Below are 17,547 nucleotides of genomic sequence, written 5' to 3' on the forward strand. Positions count from 1 at the left end.
AGCAGGTGCTCAATAAAGACTATTGAGAAAGGTAACGTTGTACATCCACTTAACAGATATTTGAGTACCTACTACGTGTTGGACACTGTTCCAGGCAAAGGGACAGGGAGCAAATGCATAAACGTAGAGTGGAAACCACAGCCCAACTCCGCAGCTTCCCTTCTAAGCCAGGTCACTCTGCCCAGGCCAGGCCATGTGTGCAAACCTCCTGTAGTCTCTCACCTTTGTCTCCAGCATCAGTGCTACCTCCTTATTCACATAACAAAAGAGCCAGAAACAAAAACTGGGATTAATGTTTTATTAATGATAACATTCATACTGCAGTTCTCAGATTTACATCCAAAAGAGCATATTGTTTCTACATGCAGTGGACAGCCCAAGATAACAAATTCAAACCACAGCTCTTTAAGACTATGGCTTATTCCAAATTAAATTAAATACATAATACTCTTCCCTCTTCTTTTCAACATGTACAATAAAAACCCACTCTTCCTTCTTTTAGGAAATATAAAATTGCATTGATAACTGCACTGGTTAACAACAATTAATTACATTTGAAATATTTAAACCTGAGAAACAAGCCCAAATATGTTTAAGTGCTACACGTCGTTTGAATTCACATGTGAACACTAAGGTCAGTGGTCAATAGCACAGGATTGATGTGGCGACTGATCCAGCTTTGACTGGAAGCCACGCCGCCCTGAGGCAGAGTGGGCTCCGCCCCCCACAACCTCCTTAACTGTGAACCACAGATGAATGGGGGCTGGGGGGTGTTGATACCATAGTTGTTGGTTTTTGTTTTAGCTTTTTTGTCTGTTTTCATTCCTTCTTGCTTTTAAGAGAAAAAAAAATCTTTGGCCCATTTAGGTGGGATTTTTACATGACAACATATATGGAAATAAAACACATGTGCTCTGCAGCAAGCGCCCCTCTCTCTTCCAACAGTACAGCCTGGTCATTGTATCACTGGAGTGCACGACCCCATCAGAACAAAGTGGTCAGAAAAATAAATACACAGTTTTAAAAATGGACAGCTAAGCTTGTCATTACAGCCCAGAGGCAGTGGTGGGTCTTTTCATTCCATGATGCTTTATTTTTACATTAAATACTGAAGACAATTCAGTGCATAATTGCTTTTTGGTCACTCAGACACTTTCAATAAAGGCACACCCATCTAAAGGGCAGACTGTGTTCAACCTAGCACCTGTCACCCACAGCATCTTCATCAGTCACCGAGACGACGTGGCCTACCATGTCCATCTACCTCCATCTCTTCTGGGAAGGAACGTGGTTCTCTCTTGCCAGGTAGGACTGGGAAGCACTCCCAGGGCCTGCTGGCACTGCACTCTCCTGACCATTCTGAGGTTATTTCTATTTCTCAAGCTTTGTTCCTTTGTCAATGGTAAACGTCATGCCCTCCTTGCTGTCAGCCTGGATAAGCAGCAGTCCTGAGGCACAGCTTACCCTTCATTCTGCAGCAACTGCTCCAGACACCTCACATTTAACCACAACATCCCTTGCTCCCCATTTCTCACACACATACATGTGTGTATACACACACACACACACACACAAACACACACACTTTTCTTTTGTTGCTTAATGATACGAAGAAGGTGGTCTGACTGGGGGGGATCCAGCCCAGCTGCCCTCAGGAGGGAACTGGTCTTTATAGGGAGAAGGAAACTATAGGAAACACCTTTTCAGGTCACCCACTCCATAAACTTGGAAGGGAGTAAGACACTCATGATTCTACCTGCAGACCCGACACAGTAAATCTTCCCCACGGTCTCCCTTTCACTTAGGGCCTTGCATTGTTAAGGCACTGGGTTTTGACAACTTGCTCAGTCAGTAAAACTAAACATGTGTGGCATACTACTTGCTTCAAGCACGGAGAGGCAAATGAGGACAGGGTTACCCACAGCAACAAAAACTGTTTCCAAAAGCACAGCGTTTCAGTTAGTGCATTATATACGCATCAGCTACGAAAGGTCCCCATCTCCAAAGCTTAGATGCTTTCCTCTCTGAACAAAACAAGCTCCGGTTAAAGTAAATGCCCGTTTAAGTACCAGGTATTTGGTCACCACCAAGGAAACGTGCCACTCGCATTTCCAATGTGTGAAGTCACAACCCCACTACTCCCTTAATTAGCTCAATCATATGTTCGTCCCTCAGGAAGCCCAGGAAGATGCAAAAGCTTTCGGGGGTTGGGGGGGGGGAGGGGATTTTATCAAACTTTCTCAAAGTCAGGACTTGCCAGGAAGTAGTGGAGTTTTACTTCACATGGTAGAGACCTACTGTTCTGTACAAAGAAAAACATCAAACCCTTGGAAGGAAAACTTCTGAGTTTTGTAGAACAATTTTTCATCCTGAACTATGATCAGGATCCACAGCTATTTTTCATTTGGTTTTTATCCGAAGAGCTCGTTTTCCTTCATGGCGGCTCTAATGGAATTACTTTTTGGAGTTGGAGCTGAACCCAAATAAACTGATGATGTCACTCATGGCCTGTTTCAGGTACTTCCCGAAGCGATGAGAGTCCTTTCATTTAAAAACAAAAACAAAAAAAACCACAAAACACATGTTATGACCTGGAAATCTCCACACTAGAGCCTTTCGCTACTTATAACCTGATGCAAAGAACAAACATTCCTTTTTGCCAGTGCTCTAAGCTTTGACCTAACAGCTTCATTGTGAATTTCCACTTTCTGGAGAAATGCTGCGGGTTCCCAGAGATAATCATTTATATATGTTTGTGTGGGTGTGGTCTTGATGTAAGGCCTCCCCTAGGGTCAATGCATTACATAAAGCACAATAAATAGGGGCGCCTCAGTGGTTGAGTGTCTGCCTTTGGCTCAGGTTGTGATCCTGGGGTGCTGGGATTGAGTCCTGCATGAGGCTCTCCCTGGGGAGCCTTCTCCCTCTGCCTGTGTCTCTGCCTCTGTGTTTCTCATGAATAAATAAGTAAAATCTTAAAGAAAAAAAAAACACAATAAATGGATTCCAATCCTCTCTGCTAACAGTGAACCTGGCAATGCTTTCAGGTAGTATACAATGTAGAAAGGCAGAAGAGAAACAAGAATTAAGCGTGCTATGCAAGTAAAGAGGTTCCACACCCAGAGAACACCAAAGACCGTCCTTCATCTTATATGGTATGTCTCTCCATGTGCACACTGACCACCCTCCAACATTAGAGTCTGAGAGTTACATGAGCACTCCAACATTGAGATTTAAAACCATTCCTATGGGCAAAAACAAATATTTGCAACCAAATAAGATGGTTTCTTTAAAACTAGGTTAGAGAGGGGCGGCCAAGGAGCTCAGTCAGTTAAGCATCTGCCTTTGGCTCAGGTCATGATCTCAGGGTCCTGGGACTGAGTCCCACATCAGGCTCCCTGCTCAGTGGGGAGTCAGCTTCTCCCTCTCCCTTTCCTTCTGTCCCTCCTCTGCCTCGTTGGTACACACGTGCTCCTTCTTTTTCTCAAATAAAGTCTTTTTTTCCCCAAGATTATTTATTTATTTATTCATGAGAATACACAGAGAGGGGAGAGAGAGAGAGGCAGAGAGAAGCAGGCTCCATGCAGGGAGCCCGAGGTGGGACTCCATCCCGGGTCTCCAGGATCACGCCCTGAGCTGTAGGCAGCGCTAAACCGCTGAGCCACCCCGGCTGCCCTCAAATAAAGTCTTTAAAAAAAAAAATAGCAATGAAGTAAAATTAGGTGAAAGAACTTAAAATTTCATTTATTTGAAAATGTCCACACCAATTAAAAGCATACAGTTGAACTGATATTTTCTGTCAAATTAAGAAGAAAACAGTAAAAAATACTCTGGTCTTTAGAAAAGGGCCTTTATGTTGTACTTACGGTCTCAGGGCTGGAAAACTTAGAAGATATATGGAAATTGATGAGGTTCTCTCCCACAAGGATGTACGATACACCATAACCATCATCAGCAACCTATAGAACAAGTAAGTAGAAGTTTAACATTGCGGGGGGGGGGGGGGGGGTGAGATGATGCGAAAATGGCACCCTCTCACATTTTAAATACAAAATAGCATTAACACCTGCATTAATAATCTGCAGAATTCCTTGGGGTGGGGGGTGAGGGGTCAAGGCACTCAACAAAGTAACACGAGGGGCGCTCATGTTACTCCCGCTCAAAGTCCAGGGAGACATGAAGCGGAGGCAGACGTCCTGTCTCTGGATGTGCAGCTCCATGTACATCAATACTCAGACACTCACCGGCCCAAAGCCCCCTCCGCTGGACACATACTCTGGATTCCTCTCCAAATCAAACAGCTCCACCTGCTGCTGAGGAGTTTGGCTGGTCGATAATCTCCAAGGCTCTGATAAGACCTGTTGAGTAAAACAAGATGATGCTCTAATGACATTTTCCCCAGAGCTGTCTGCTTCTGTCCCTGCGCTGCCCCAGTGGGAGACAGGAAAGGGCTCTCTGGGTCTCTGGGCTCTCAGACACCGGAGGCCTGTGTCCCTGAAAGCATTGCTGGCTCAGGGCAGAGTGTGTGTAGAGGGCACAGGGCAGATGAGGACATGTGGACTGGAAGGCCCAACACCAGCTGAAAAGGGAGCAGGTTCACTAAGATTCGGAAAGGGGGCTATGCTGTGCTGGAGCTCATTTTCAGGAATTTTGCAAGCTGCTTGTTAAGTAGAACATAATTAAGAATTAAATTTTATTTATTTTTTTTAATTTTGTATATTTACGTATTTATTTTTTAAAGATATTATTTATTTATTCACAGAGACACAGAGAGAGAGAGAGAGAGAGAGAGAGAGGCAGAGACACAGGCAGAGGGAGAAGCAGGCTCCATGCAGGGAGCCCAACGTGGGACTCGATCCAGGGTCTCCAGGATCATGCCCTGGGCTGCAGGCGGCGCCAAACCGCTGCGCCACTGGGGCTGCCCAATTTTGTATACTTATTTATGAGAGACTGAGAGAGGCAGAGACATAGGTAGAAGGAAAAGCAGGCTCCCTATGGGGAGCCCCATGCAGAACTCGATCCCAGGATCCCACTGAGCCACCCAGTCGTGCCTAAAAATTAAATTTTATAACTTAAAATGACATTCTCTTAAAAAACAAGAGTGAAAAAAAACAAACAAACAAGAGTGACAGGAATGCCTGGGTGCCTCAGTAGCTGAGCATCTGCCTTCGGCCCAGGGTGTGATCCCAGCATCCAGGATCGAGTCCCACATGGGGCTCCTTGCAGGGAGCTTGCTTCTCTCTCTGCCTATGTCTCTGCCTCTCTGTGTGTCTCTCATGAATAAATAAATAAAACCTTAAAGAAAAAAAAGAGCAATAAATACTCAAGAGCTAATCACTTCCTAATTAGTTGACCACATCTTACTATGATCCATACTCGAGGTTATCTGTGTCTAGGAGGTCAGGAGGGTAAACCCGACACAAAGCATTCCCAGGGGCTAAAGGGACACAGCTCAGATCTGACACCATGATGAGAGTTTAGCCCAAAAACCTGTTTGTGGGGCTATTTCCCACTTGTGAGGCTGCCCTGACTTAGTATTCAGTTAGCCAATAAAGCCAGGTGAGCTGCCACTCACAGAGGGGACTTACTTCCTTCAGGAAGGGGGAATCGACGGCCAGGTATTTGGAAACCACATAAAGACAGAAGAGGTGGCGGTCGATCCCAGAGCCAGTCATGGCGAGGCGGTACAGATGTTGATGCTTCTCGGATGCAATCTGGAACAACTGGAGTCTCTGCTCCACCTAAGCAGCCAAGGGTGGGAGATTCACGTCACCGTGCGGGATGCATGTACCAGGCCTTTCCCTCCAGTGGCCAGGCAGCACCATAAAAGCAGGCATCAGGGGGTCTCTGGGAGAGACGTACAGAGCAGAAGTGCCAGAGCAGAAGCCCCACTGACCAGCTGCCCCCTCCCCAGATTCATGCTGCCGATGGGGTGGCCCAGAGCCTGGGGGCGGCGGGGGGGGGGGTGGGGGCACGGTGGAGACGCACTTTTGGTGCCATGTGCAGCCTGCCCAGCACACCTCATTCACACCTACTGATATTTTCCAAAGAATCAAAAGCCTTAATCCTTGGGAACAAAGTTTCCTCAGAGCAGAGCACCCTGCCCGGCATCTCCCCCACCACCTGCAACGTGCACCCGGCCTGCTGGGTGCAGATCTGGCCTCTGCCACGTCCTAGCTGTGTGGCCAGCAGTTTACGGAACTCAGAGTCGTCTCTGCTCCTTAGAACGAATGGATAGCATACCCCCCAGGCTCCTGCCAGGATGCTCAAAGGCAGTGTGGAGGAAACTCAAGCCCCGAGCCTGTGCAGGGGGCCTGAATGTGGGCTGTGGGCTCCATTAGCCCCATGCAGAAGGTTCCAGGGCATGGTTCCAGGTACCCACCCACCCATCAGCTCCTAAGACTGTCCCACTGCACCAAGTCCCCTGCCTCTCCATGCTGGGTGAGAGTCTAGTTTAGACTCGTAAGGAATCCAAGCAGATTTGGAGACATCAGGAAACTGTACAAATGTTAACCTCTCTGTGCACATCCTGACCACATTCAGTTCCCTTGAAAGGAGGCAGGGAGAGAAGCTGAATCCAGCACCCCTGGAGAAGGTGCACACGCCACCTCTCAGCCTGGGGCCACATTACCGTCTGGGTGGGGTCCACCATGGCGAGCACAAAGTTGCATGACTCAGTGGTACAGGAACGCACAGTCTCCGTCCTCCCTTCGCGGAAGAGCCGGGTCATGGAGGCCTCGTACGTGAGGCAAAATTTGCCCATGTCCTGGGAGAAGAAAAGTATTTTAATACAAAGCAGGGCACGCCAAGGGCCTCAAACGCACAACAAGGGATGGGTTATGGTCAGCTTTAGCTTTTACTCATCAGTCTTCACACAGGGTTGTGCAGCAGGCAGATGGAGACTCATTAGCTTTGAAAAGGCCTGGGGGTGGGGGTCAGTTTCTGGGTAGCCCAGATTCTATTTCCAGATGCAACTGATGCCATGGCACAGTTCCTGAGCGTCACACACCTACCCGAGTGCAGACACATTTATGGAGGGAACACATGACAAGGTGATGCACATGCAACAGTCTGAAATTGTTAAAAGACACGAGGTGTTGGCAGGAAATATTCCAATGTGTTTGGATGACAATGAGGATGACCCAGTAGAGAAGGGACAGGTCGGGAGTAATGTCCCCCAGCAGGAGGGCAGGTGGCCAAGCTGCCGCACCAGAGAGGAGGGGAAATAAAGTGAGGGGGATGTGGCCATGGGGGGAGTGGTCAGGAGGTCTCTTTGCAATGTTTTCTCCTTTTCTCAGTGAACCCAGAAGGCGGCTAGTCTGCTGAGGGTGAGGAAGCAGGGAGGTGCCAGGAGTCAGAGAAGAGGGGTATGGAACAGGCATGGAGGGGCTAAGAGTGGGCTACCCGGGGGTCCACCAGAGTGAGCGCTCAATAATTTGAAGTGAAGGAGCCAGTGCTCTGGGGTCTGAGTCCAGCCATGCCAGCCTCCTGGGTGCAAGGCCACACAGGGGAGAGCTGGCCTGAACCAGGGGTGGTCCTGATGTGCCTGGGGCCATGGGATAGTCAGGGAGGAGGGCAACAGACCGAGGAGTCATGCCCAGTGAGAGGGAAAGCGGAGGGCGAGATGGGCGGAGGCGCTATGGGGTCCAGAACAGTGGCATCAGGGACCAGGAGGAGGACAGGATGACAGAGGAGGCAGCATCTGAAGCGGAGACCCTGCTGGTGACAGGATGACAGGATGAACAGTACATCAAGGGCTACAGGTAGAAGCGACAGGGGGTGCGGGGGGAGGGGGGGGAGGCTGAGGAGCACACGGTGTCCCACCACATGCGCCGTGGGAGGGAGTCAGGTTGCCCACGGCTCAAAGTCACACAGGTTCCCAGCCCGGATGGGAAAGTGGTCAATGGCAGTTCGTGAACCCCGATTATTCCTGACCGGACAACACCTCTCGGCATTCGGGCCCCGGTGGCCCCGTGGTGACAGAGAACACCCTGCCACCAGCTAGTGCTGGTAAGCAAAGCTGGTGCCAGAGTCAAGGTTGAATCTCCTGGTATGCGGACCATGCCTGTGAGTGGCCTTCGGGGCTCTGTCCCTCCCCCAGTCCTGCCTGTAACGTGATGAGGCGAGCAGGCCACGGGGTGAGGAACACAGGCCAGGAGGTCTGTGACGAGCCGCCGCTGACTGCCATCCACCTGTGCTGCCCCACACGAAAGGCTTCCACGCTGCCCCCAACGCCCGACACAAGGAGCCACCAACTCACCACACTTCTTCCATACACCAGTCATTACTTTTCCCTTGGATGGGGTCCAAGAGGGGCTCTAACTCCTCATTCTATTCTATGTAGAGTAAGAATAAGAATAGAACAGGTAAGCAGGGGTCCAGGTTATTTGTCAAATGCGCCTTTCAGAGAACCTCCTACCAGCTCTCAGAGGGGCACATGATGAAGCAGTGGGGAGAGGGTGAGGGAGAGGAGAGCAGGAGATAGAAGAAAAAATACAAATCCGGCATTTTAGTCAATTTAGTAAAGTCAGCTTGGGAGACACAATCCAATGATTTACGTGAGGTCCACTTGCCAACATCAGGCTTTTAATTGTGTGAGTGGGCAGCACAGTCATGTACGACACCCACAATCTTTTTAAATGATCATCTAAAAACCTCTTGGCAAATGCACTGACATTTGTCAGGCTGCTCAGGCCCTCAGAGAGCCAAGCCACTTCTCCTGCCACAACTAGCCACCATCGGGAGAGCAGCCGCTTGCCAACCACAGAACACCACCGGTTCCTAACGAGCGGGATGAAAAGACACGGTCTGTGAAGGTATACTGACATGCAGGGTGTGAGGACACAAACCTGTCACACCCTGGGATCAGCTGCCCCGGGGCTCAGTGTTCAGGCTGGTGGCACTTGGGAGTTTTTCACGTCTAGTTTCTAAATGAAAAATAAACATGACCCAAATGCAGGAAACAAACAGGCATATTTGACTAAAATTATGACCACAGCCAAGAACCTTCAATCAGTTGTCATTTACTGATGCCTATTCTTCTGTGGCTGGCACGTTCCTGGCACTGGGGATAGATCATGTCTCTGCCCTCGTGGGGCAAATGTTCTAATGGGAGAAACGTGGATATTCGATATTACAGTGACAGGTGCACCAAACAGAAACAATGCAGGGTGACAGAAGAGCAATAGAGTGCAGGCGATTTTAATAGGAGATGGGAGCGCTTGAGTAAAGACCTAACCAACCATACATCAATCTAGGAAACAGCAACTATCCGTGGAGAGCAAGTGCAAATGTCCTGAGGTAGGAATGGGCTTGATGTATCTGAGCACAGCAAAAAAGCTAAAGCTGAGGCCATGAGACAAATATTATATTAGAGAAGGCTGGAAGGGCAGAGGGATCAGGCCAGTGGTCACTAACCTTGGGAATGTGTTAACTCAGAAGGGAAAAATAGGTATGTTTTAATTCCTACTAACCTCAAACTGAAATATTGCATTAAATAGCACAGGCAAAAACCACAGTAATCATGAACACTGTGGTGACTTTGAAGAGAAAATCATAGCTATTTTCACAACAAATTATAGTTGTTGCAGATACCCCAAAATATCATACATGCTTACAACTACCTCAAAATTACAGTCGTTATTAGATCCACTATCCCAAATTTAGTGCCTAATTACATTCACTGCACCACAAATTTACATTTAATATTTTGACGTGCATTTTTATCAACCAATTAACTCTGTGACCATACGTATTTCCTTTAATGCTTTGTAAACGTTATTGTGAAATGGGATCCCAAAGGCTTTCCCAAACTGCCTACAAGGTCCAGGGGCACAGAGAAGGGTCAGAAGTCTGGGAGAGATCCCCCAGAACATGCAGGACATCTGGATTTATGCAGAGCCACGGGGAGGTCCTGCAGCTGTGAGCTGAGCAGAGAGGGTCTGAACAACATCTCCACAAAGAGAGCCGTGTCCCCAATGCAGCTGGTGCTCAACCGAGCACGTATGAAACTTCTGAATGGAAAGATCTGCCCCACATTTTTAATGGGTCATCTTAATCCACGGACCATTCTTAATAGGTGGAGGGCTACATAAAGAACTGAATGGGGGGGCAGGTGATCATTTCTAGCCAGAGGACAAAGGACCAATGGAAGTATCAAAAATAAGTGATCTTCTACTCTGACAGAGGAATTTGGTTTCTTAAAAAGTAATTGTAATACAAGCTTGTGCAAAAAATGTCAACACAGAACAATGTAAGACAATACAAATCAACCTTCACAGCACCTTGCTGGATTTTCATCTAGACTGGATTTTCCATCTAAATCTCTTCTAGATTTTGTATTTAATAAAGCAAGAGCTGGGACACATGTTCTATAACAGGCAGGTAGCAAGTATCACAGTTCTGTGGGTCAGGTGGTTCTGTGCTGCACCTGCTCATTCATGTCCCATAACTCAAAACACCTGCGGACAGTACACCCACAACGAGCATGACTGACTGCTAACAAAATGTTCTCGGTGAACAATGAAATTACATTTGATATTCACACATCACAAAATATTATTCTTTTGAGGGTTTTTTTTCCAGTTATTAAAAACACAACACCATTCAACTCAAGGGCCACACGAAAACAGGTAAAGGGCTGGATGTGGCCCATGGGACACAGTCTGCAGATCACCGTAGTAAATAAAACTTTCACATGGTGTTTTATGGTCAAGCGTTTTTACTACACCACAGACACATTTAATGGTCACGCAATAGTCCGTTGTACAAAAATACCATAATTTAACATGTTTCACGCAGACTGATTTAGCCTGATTCAAATTTTTACCGAGGGTGATATTTCAGCACATCTTTGTGAACCTGTCCTTAAAGAATACAATTCTCAAGGAAGAATTTGCCAGGGAAATGGTTATACTTTCAGGACACATACTTCCAGGTAGATGAGCCCAACTGCCACATGCGCACTTCCCTAAATTCCCCTGTATAAACACGGAAGGGTCAGAAGACCTTTGCAAATCATGTAGGCAGAAAATCCAGTGTTACTTACGTTGTGCTTATCGGATTCCTCAAAAGTTTAATTTTCCATGTACGGTCACTGATAATTTGTATTGTTCTGCTCCCCTGAACCAACTTCTGCTCTGACTCCGTTTTCCTACCAGGCTGTTTCCCAAAAGGAACCATCTAAACTTTTTTTTTTTTTTTTAATGATAGTCACACAGAGAGAGAGAGGCAGAGACACAGGCAGAGAGAGAAGCAGGCTCCAAGCACTGGGAGCCCGACGTGGGACTCGATCCCGGGTCTCCAGGATCGCGCCCTGGGCCAAAGGCAGGTGCCAAACCGCTGCGCCACCCAGGGATCCCCCAAAAGGAACCATCTAAACCAATTTTCCCAGTCCTATCCACTAATGGACTCATCCCCTCACACCGATGTCAAACCCCACCTTTACCACAGAGAACAGCGTGGCGCACGTTACAGCCCAGTGCCACGTTGTGCTCATTAGTAAAGCACAATAATTTGTTGCGGATTCTTTGTAGGATTCTGTACCGGGCTCCTTACTGAGTACTCTTCTTAATTATAGAAGCTTTTCTGGAGGTTCTATCTCCTGAGAAGACATATCGATGCTCCTCCTGCCCAATGATCACAGCTGCACTCACTGTACTTCCAGAAAGGCCTTCGAGAACAGTGAGAACAGCGGAGCTGCTGGAGGCAGCCTCATCACAGCCCCATTGTTTTAATGGGGTTATCTCACATTTTTCACCTCTCAAGCCACACTGTGGCTACTAATACATGATGGTATTTATCAGGTGAAGGAAACAGCCCCTATTACTTAGAGCTGTTATCAGGAATGCCTGCCAGGGTTTTAATGTCTTTTTAGTATCTGTCAAAATGACTGTTTTCCTCTCTGATCTAATAATATAATTTAATCTGTGACTGGATTTACTAACACCAAACCATCTCCTTGCTGCTGGGACCGTAAGCTGCTACTGCTGCTTACACTTTTAATATACTGCTAGATTCTATTTGCTAAGATTTTACTTAGTTTTTTTGTGTTTATATTCATGAGCAACACTGATCCTATGGTTCTTTTGCATGTCCATCAAATTAAGACATGAATTCCAGAAGCAGCCTGCCTAGACGCAAGCTCAGCGGTGCCACCGTGAGCTGTAGACTTCAGACAATGGAGCTCCCCATCTCCTGAGTAAAGCGGAGATGAAAAAGGCCTCCAAGCCGCTGTTAACCAGCTCCTGTGAGGCACTCAGCACTATACCCGGGCGGCTCTCAGCTGTTCCTTGTAATGCTCAGCATGAAGCTGGTCCTGGGAATCAACCAGGCAGCTCCCAGCTTTCTGAAGCCTCCAGAACCCTACGCTCGTCAAAACAATGCAGCAGCTTCCGAGCAGGTTCACATTAGTGAGTGGCTCTCCAACCTCTGCCTTTCATCGTGGGTACTGCCTCCTGCCTTCTTACCTTGCCTCAGGTCACCTTTACTAACCTCTGTCGCTGCAGAAAATAATCATTGCAAGATTTTCAAATGTATTACCACGGGCCCTGGGGCTCTCTTATGAAAATCTTCCCTGTATCTGAGACGGCACCTCCTTTTATCACCCTAACCCTGTGTATTTAGGTGAAATGTTTGCTCATCAATTTTAAACATCCAATTATTAATACTAAAATCCAATTCCTCAACCCAGTTCCTCTTTCAGTCTCTCACTCCATCCAAAAAAGAGCTCCTACAATGGCTGTGCCTCCATCCGACTGCTCTGGGAGCATGCATGTCAGTGCGTACATTACTCGGGAAAAGAAATCTTCGTGATTCAATCATCTTTGTCAAAGACTATATGGTAGAGTCAGTTCTAAGTACAATTTTGGCCCATCTGTTCTAGTTTATTTTAACATCACCTCTTTTGCTATCCTGTATCGGTTTCTTTTCTAGACTTGACCCCTGCCCCCAAGAGGGGTTCTGCTCACCACGCGGCCCATCCCTCCTGTGGCAGAAGGCCTGGGTGATGACATGTGAGCAAGAACCAGCGGGTGGTGCTTCCGTGCCACCAGCACTGGGACAAGTGTCCAGCCACCACCACCTCCCCCCTGAAGGCCAGGCAGCTCTGGAAATGTGCTCAGGACCCTGAAGCACTTGTGACAAAACTCCAGGCTCGTACCTTGTAGTGTGCCAGCTGGAGAGCAAGCTGGACAAAGGCATCCGGGCTTGTCCGGCACTTCTTGATCAGCCCTTTGCCGAAGGTGTGGAAAGGGAAAGAATGAAAATCCACATCATTCGCCAGCAGGGTTGCACTGCTCAGGGCAGTCTCTATCACCTCTTGACACTTGAGAAAAAAGGAGAGAGAGGTTTTACTTATTGGTGGGGAGGGCAGGGTTCCTGACTTTAGTGCAGCTGACGGGGGCCATTGCTGGAAAATGCACACATCCCAGTTCCTTCCCATTTCTTTCAGGAAGTGTTCTCCACGGTCCCCTGCTCAACGCAGAGTGCTGGGGTGACCCGAGCAGAAGGAATGCTGGGAGGAGCTGGGGGCTCCTCAGTCCAAGTGGGACCCCTCAGCGCATCTCACACAGTCTGAGTTCAGTTTTTGAAATCCACTGTGGTGACCATGAGGATATATTTCCATTTCCATTTCATTTCAGATTTATTCATGAGAGACCCAGAGAGAGGGAGAGAGAGAGAGAGAGAGAGAGAGAGAGAGAGAAGGAGAAGCAGGCTCCATGCAGGGAGCCCGACGTGGGACTCGATTCCGGGATTCCAGGATCACACCTTGGACCAAAGGCAGGCGCTAAAACACTTGAGCCACCCAGGGATCCCCGAGGAACCCATTTTAAAAAACAAATGGATACACAAAAAAAGGATGGGATGCCTGGGTAGCTCAGGGGTTGAGTGTCTGTCTGCCTTTGGCCCAGGGCATGATCCTGGAGTCCCAGGATCGAGTCCCAAGTCGAGCTCCCTGCATGGAGCCTGCTTCTCCCTCTGCCTATGTCTCTGCCTCTTTCTCTGTGTGTCTCATGAGTAAATAAATGAATGAATGAAAAAGGGGAAGGAAGGAAGGAAGAGAGGGAGGGAGAGAGGGAGGGAGGGAGGGAGGGAGGGAAGGAGGGAGGAAGGAAGGAAGGAAACGAACTATGGCATAAGCATGCAATGGACATGAGCCACCAAGCCATGAAAGAACGTGGAGAATCCTAAATGCATGTGGCTGTGAAGGAAGCTGGTCTGAAGAGGCCACATTCGATAGGATTCCAAGAAGGGGACATTCTGGATGAGGCAGGACTGTGGAGACTGTGATGAGACTGCTGGCCGCCAGGTGCTTGGGGGGCAGGAGGCACAGGCAGTGCCTGGATCTCTGGGCTGCACTGGTGGACACAGCCCATCATACATCTGTCCAAATGCCAAGAATGCATGACCCTGAGTGTGCCCCACATCAACAACCAGCTCTGGGTGAGGATGACCTGTCCATGAAGGCTCAGGGGTTGTGACAGACGCACCCTGGTGGGGACATGGGTGATGGGGGAGGCTGCACGTGTGTGCACTGGGAGGGGGCAGGCAGCTGTGAGGGAGCTCTCTGGACTTTCTGCTCCATTGTGTTGGCAAAATGAAACTATTGAAAAAGTTAAATCTATAGGAAAACTTGAAATAGGGACACCTGGGTGGCTCAGTGGTTGAGTGTCCACTTTTGGCTCACTCAGAGCATGATCCTGGGGTCCTAGGATTGAGTTCTGCATCAGTTTCCCTGCAGGGAGCCTGCTTCTCCCTCTGCCCGTGTCTCTGCCTCACTCTGTCTCTCATGAATAAATAAATAAAATCTTTACAAGAATTTAAAAAATAAAAGAAAATAATTCTTTTACAAAAATTGAAATAGTGAATGATTGGGTCAGGTCCAAGCATCCTAAGCCTACCCTCTTTGGCAGAGGCTACACGGTCACTGAGGAGCCCACACCAGCCTCTGGAGATGCAGGACAAAAGGAGCAGCTGAGGGTGTAGCACCACATGTGGCATATTCTACTTCAACAATAGTCTCTTGGGCTCCAGGAATGCCTGCTTGGATCTGATGAGCTGGACTGTGGTATTTCCAACCCTCACATTCCTTCCTCAAAATGCTTCCGTCTGAGTGGCCTGCGTATGAAAATTATTAAGCGCAACAAAAATGGTAAGTTGTGCTTTCAGAGTATTTCAACTCTGAAGGAAGTGACTTTGTTTTTTGCTTTTTCACTATGATTGATATCTCGCCAAGTCTGAGCTAGAAATCTCTGCTGGCAATCTTCACCAAAACTGGAAGCAGAAGTATTATTTACTGGGGCTCCTGAGGCAGCAACAGTTGAAACAGCTCCAGGGCCCCAGGAAGAACCCACAAAGGGACAAAGTTCAGCCTCTGTGGTCTTCAGCTGAGCTGATGCATACTCAGGAAGCAGGCATGGACAAGCTGGCTGTGACCCTTTAAGCTTGTCTCCCACCCCAGGTAAGTTAACAGGTGTTTGAGAACCCAGACTCACTTCCTCTGGGATGTCCCACTGCAGCCGGGTGGGGTATGGAATGTTCGGGTTGGGGTCGCCCTTGCAGTGGCCATCCTCTGCATAGCTCAGCTGAAAGCAGTCAGTGGCTAGGACATACTGTCAAATGAAGAGATACACACATCAAGTCAGAGATTATCGTGGTCAACAGTGTTACATGAAACATCTTTGTAATGACCTCCAAAGTACACAGAACCTTATTCTTCATCAAGATACCATGACGACTTAGCAGTAGCTACTGGAGGTGTGTTGGGAGCATGCTTCTGTGCACCTGACATCCTCCATACAGCCCCCTACCATGAAAGTTTTTTTTTTTTTAAGATTTTATTTATTTGTTCATGAGAGACACAGAGAGAGAGAAGCAAAGAGAGAGGCAAAGGGAGAAGAAGGCTCCCCTGCAGGGAGCGGGATGCGGGACTGGATCCTGAGACTCCAGGACCATGCCCTGGGCTAAAGGCAGAAGTTTAACCTCTGAACCACCTAGGGGTCCTGTACTGTGAAGTTCTTATTTCCATTTCAGAGGAGAGAGCAACAGCCCTGGCTTGGGAGGCTCCCCAGCATATGGGCTAGTGAGAACAGCCAGGACTCCAGCACGTGTCATACATGACGCTGCTCGGAGCCTGCTTCCAGGTCCCAGCTGCGCTGGAGGTGCCCTCCGGGTGCCAACCCACTGCCTTTACAGCTAGCCCAGAAGGCAGTCCCCAGTGTTCCCACTGTGTAAATGAGGAGACAGCCTCCCAAGGGGGAAGACATATGTCCCAGTTCATGCTCCCGGTGAGCCAGGACCCAGGTGCAGCTGTGATGTTCTCTTGCCGCTGGTGAGGAAACCCAAATCAACATCTTCAGCTGTATTTCCTGAGCAGCTACTATGGCCACCAGCAACCCTCTGAGCATCAGTGAGAGAACAGTGTACAAAACAGACCAGAATTTCTGCCTTTCCTCAAGAAGTTAAATAAATACAGACATTGACCTACCCATTCTGCTCCTGGGTACACACGCATAAGAGACGAAAATACACATTCACTACTACGCGAATGTTTCATTGGAGCAGTATTTATAGTAGTCAAAATGTGGAAACCACCCACGAAAATGGCCAGAACAGGCAAAGGCACAGAAACAGAAAGTAGATTTGTGGTTGCCAGGGGTGGGGGCAGGCATGGGCAGGAGTTCCTTCTGGGGAGAATGAAAACATCCTAAAGTTAGATGCTGGTAAAAAAAAAAAAAAAAAAAAAAAAGTTAGATGCTGGTGATTGTAAATACACAAAACTCAGCAAATTGTACACTTTAAGACAGTAAATTTTATGGTATGTCAATTATATCTTCATAATTATAAAAAAGAGTTTTTTTAAAAAAGGAATCCTTACACTCAGGGAGCTTATATCTTAGCGGGGGAGGCCCCCCCCTCAAAGAAGTCAAAAGACAAAACCACAACCAAAGTCCAGCTGGTGGCACTGCCCGGTGGTGAGGCGTCAGGGGCTCCAGCGTGAGGGCGCGGGGAGGTAGCCACATGCAGGTATGGTTGGCACCCACACAGATCTGAGCAGGCAAAGGAGCCAGGCCTATTTGTATCTGAGCCGCTCTGCATCAAAGCCCCCAGAGAGCCCAACACAGTGAAGCTTCAGAGAAACGTCGGCAGCAAACAGGATCCAACCTTAGCCAGATTTGTTCTTAACTGGCTTGCCATGGTCAGATTGGCTCTTGTTCTAATTTGGCCTGGGCCTCTGACAAGAGGGCAGGTCAGTTCCCATCCCCAAGGGAAGCTTCTGGGGCTCCCGGCTCGTCCCTGGGACCACAGGCCATGCTGTCAGCTGATAGTAACAGTTAAACCCCAGCACTTCTAAGTGATGGTCCTGGGCTAACACACAATCCCTCTATCCTTATTTCCTCCGGAGAACTTAAAACCTAAGCATGGCCTTGTCAACATCCCGATTACTCCACCTGGTCAGTTACCCTGTGTCGTCCACACCACCTGTGGCTCAGGTTCTGTCTCATTCACAAACATGCGCTTAGTACTCAGGACCTTAGCACAGGTGCCAGC

The 17,547-nt window shown here is 48.2% G+C and overlaps 1 protein-coding gene across 39 annotated transcripts in view; it reads right to left on the reverse strand.

The window, feature by feature from the left end:
- Nucleotides 1-284: 284 nt before the first annotated feature.
- CPT1A (carnitine palmitoyltransferase 1A) overlaps nucleotides 285-17,547 on the reverse strand; it is a 58,568-nt gene continuing 41,305 nt past the window's right edge. For all 39 annotated transcript variants that reach the window (XM_072758632.1, XM_072758633.1, XM_072758607.1 and 36 more), the window contains 7 exons: nucleotides 15,492-15,608; nucleotides 13,157-13,321; nucleotides 6,629-6,763; nucleotides 5,586-5,738; nucleotides 4,242-4,355; nucleotides 3,864-3,956; nucleotides 285-2,541 (listed from right to left, as the gene is read on the reverse strand). In XM_072758632.1, the coding sequence (XP_072614733.1) occupies nucleotides 2,455-2,541; nucleotides 3,864-3,956; nucleotides 4,242-4,355; nucleotides 5,586-5,738; nucleotides 6,629-6,763; nucleotides 13,157-13,321; nucleotides 15,492-15,608 (864 nt within the window). In that variant the 3' untranslated portion in view covers nucleotides 285-2,454. The remainder of the gene's footprint in view (nucleotides 2,542-3,863; nucleotides 3,957-4,241; nucleotides 4,356-5,585; nucleotides 5,739-6,628; nucleotides 6,764-13,156; nucleotides 13,322-15,491; nucleotides 15,609-17,547) is intronic.

Source organism: Vulpes vulpes, chromosome 5, assembly GCF_048418805.1.
Source record: "Vulpes vulpes isolate BD-2025 chromosome 5, VulVul3, whole genome shotgun sequence".
In the NCBI taxonomy this organism is placed as follows: domain Eukaryota; kingdom Metazoa; phylum Chordata; class Mammalia; order Carnivora; family Canidae; genus Vulpes; species Vulpes vulpes.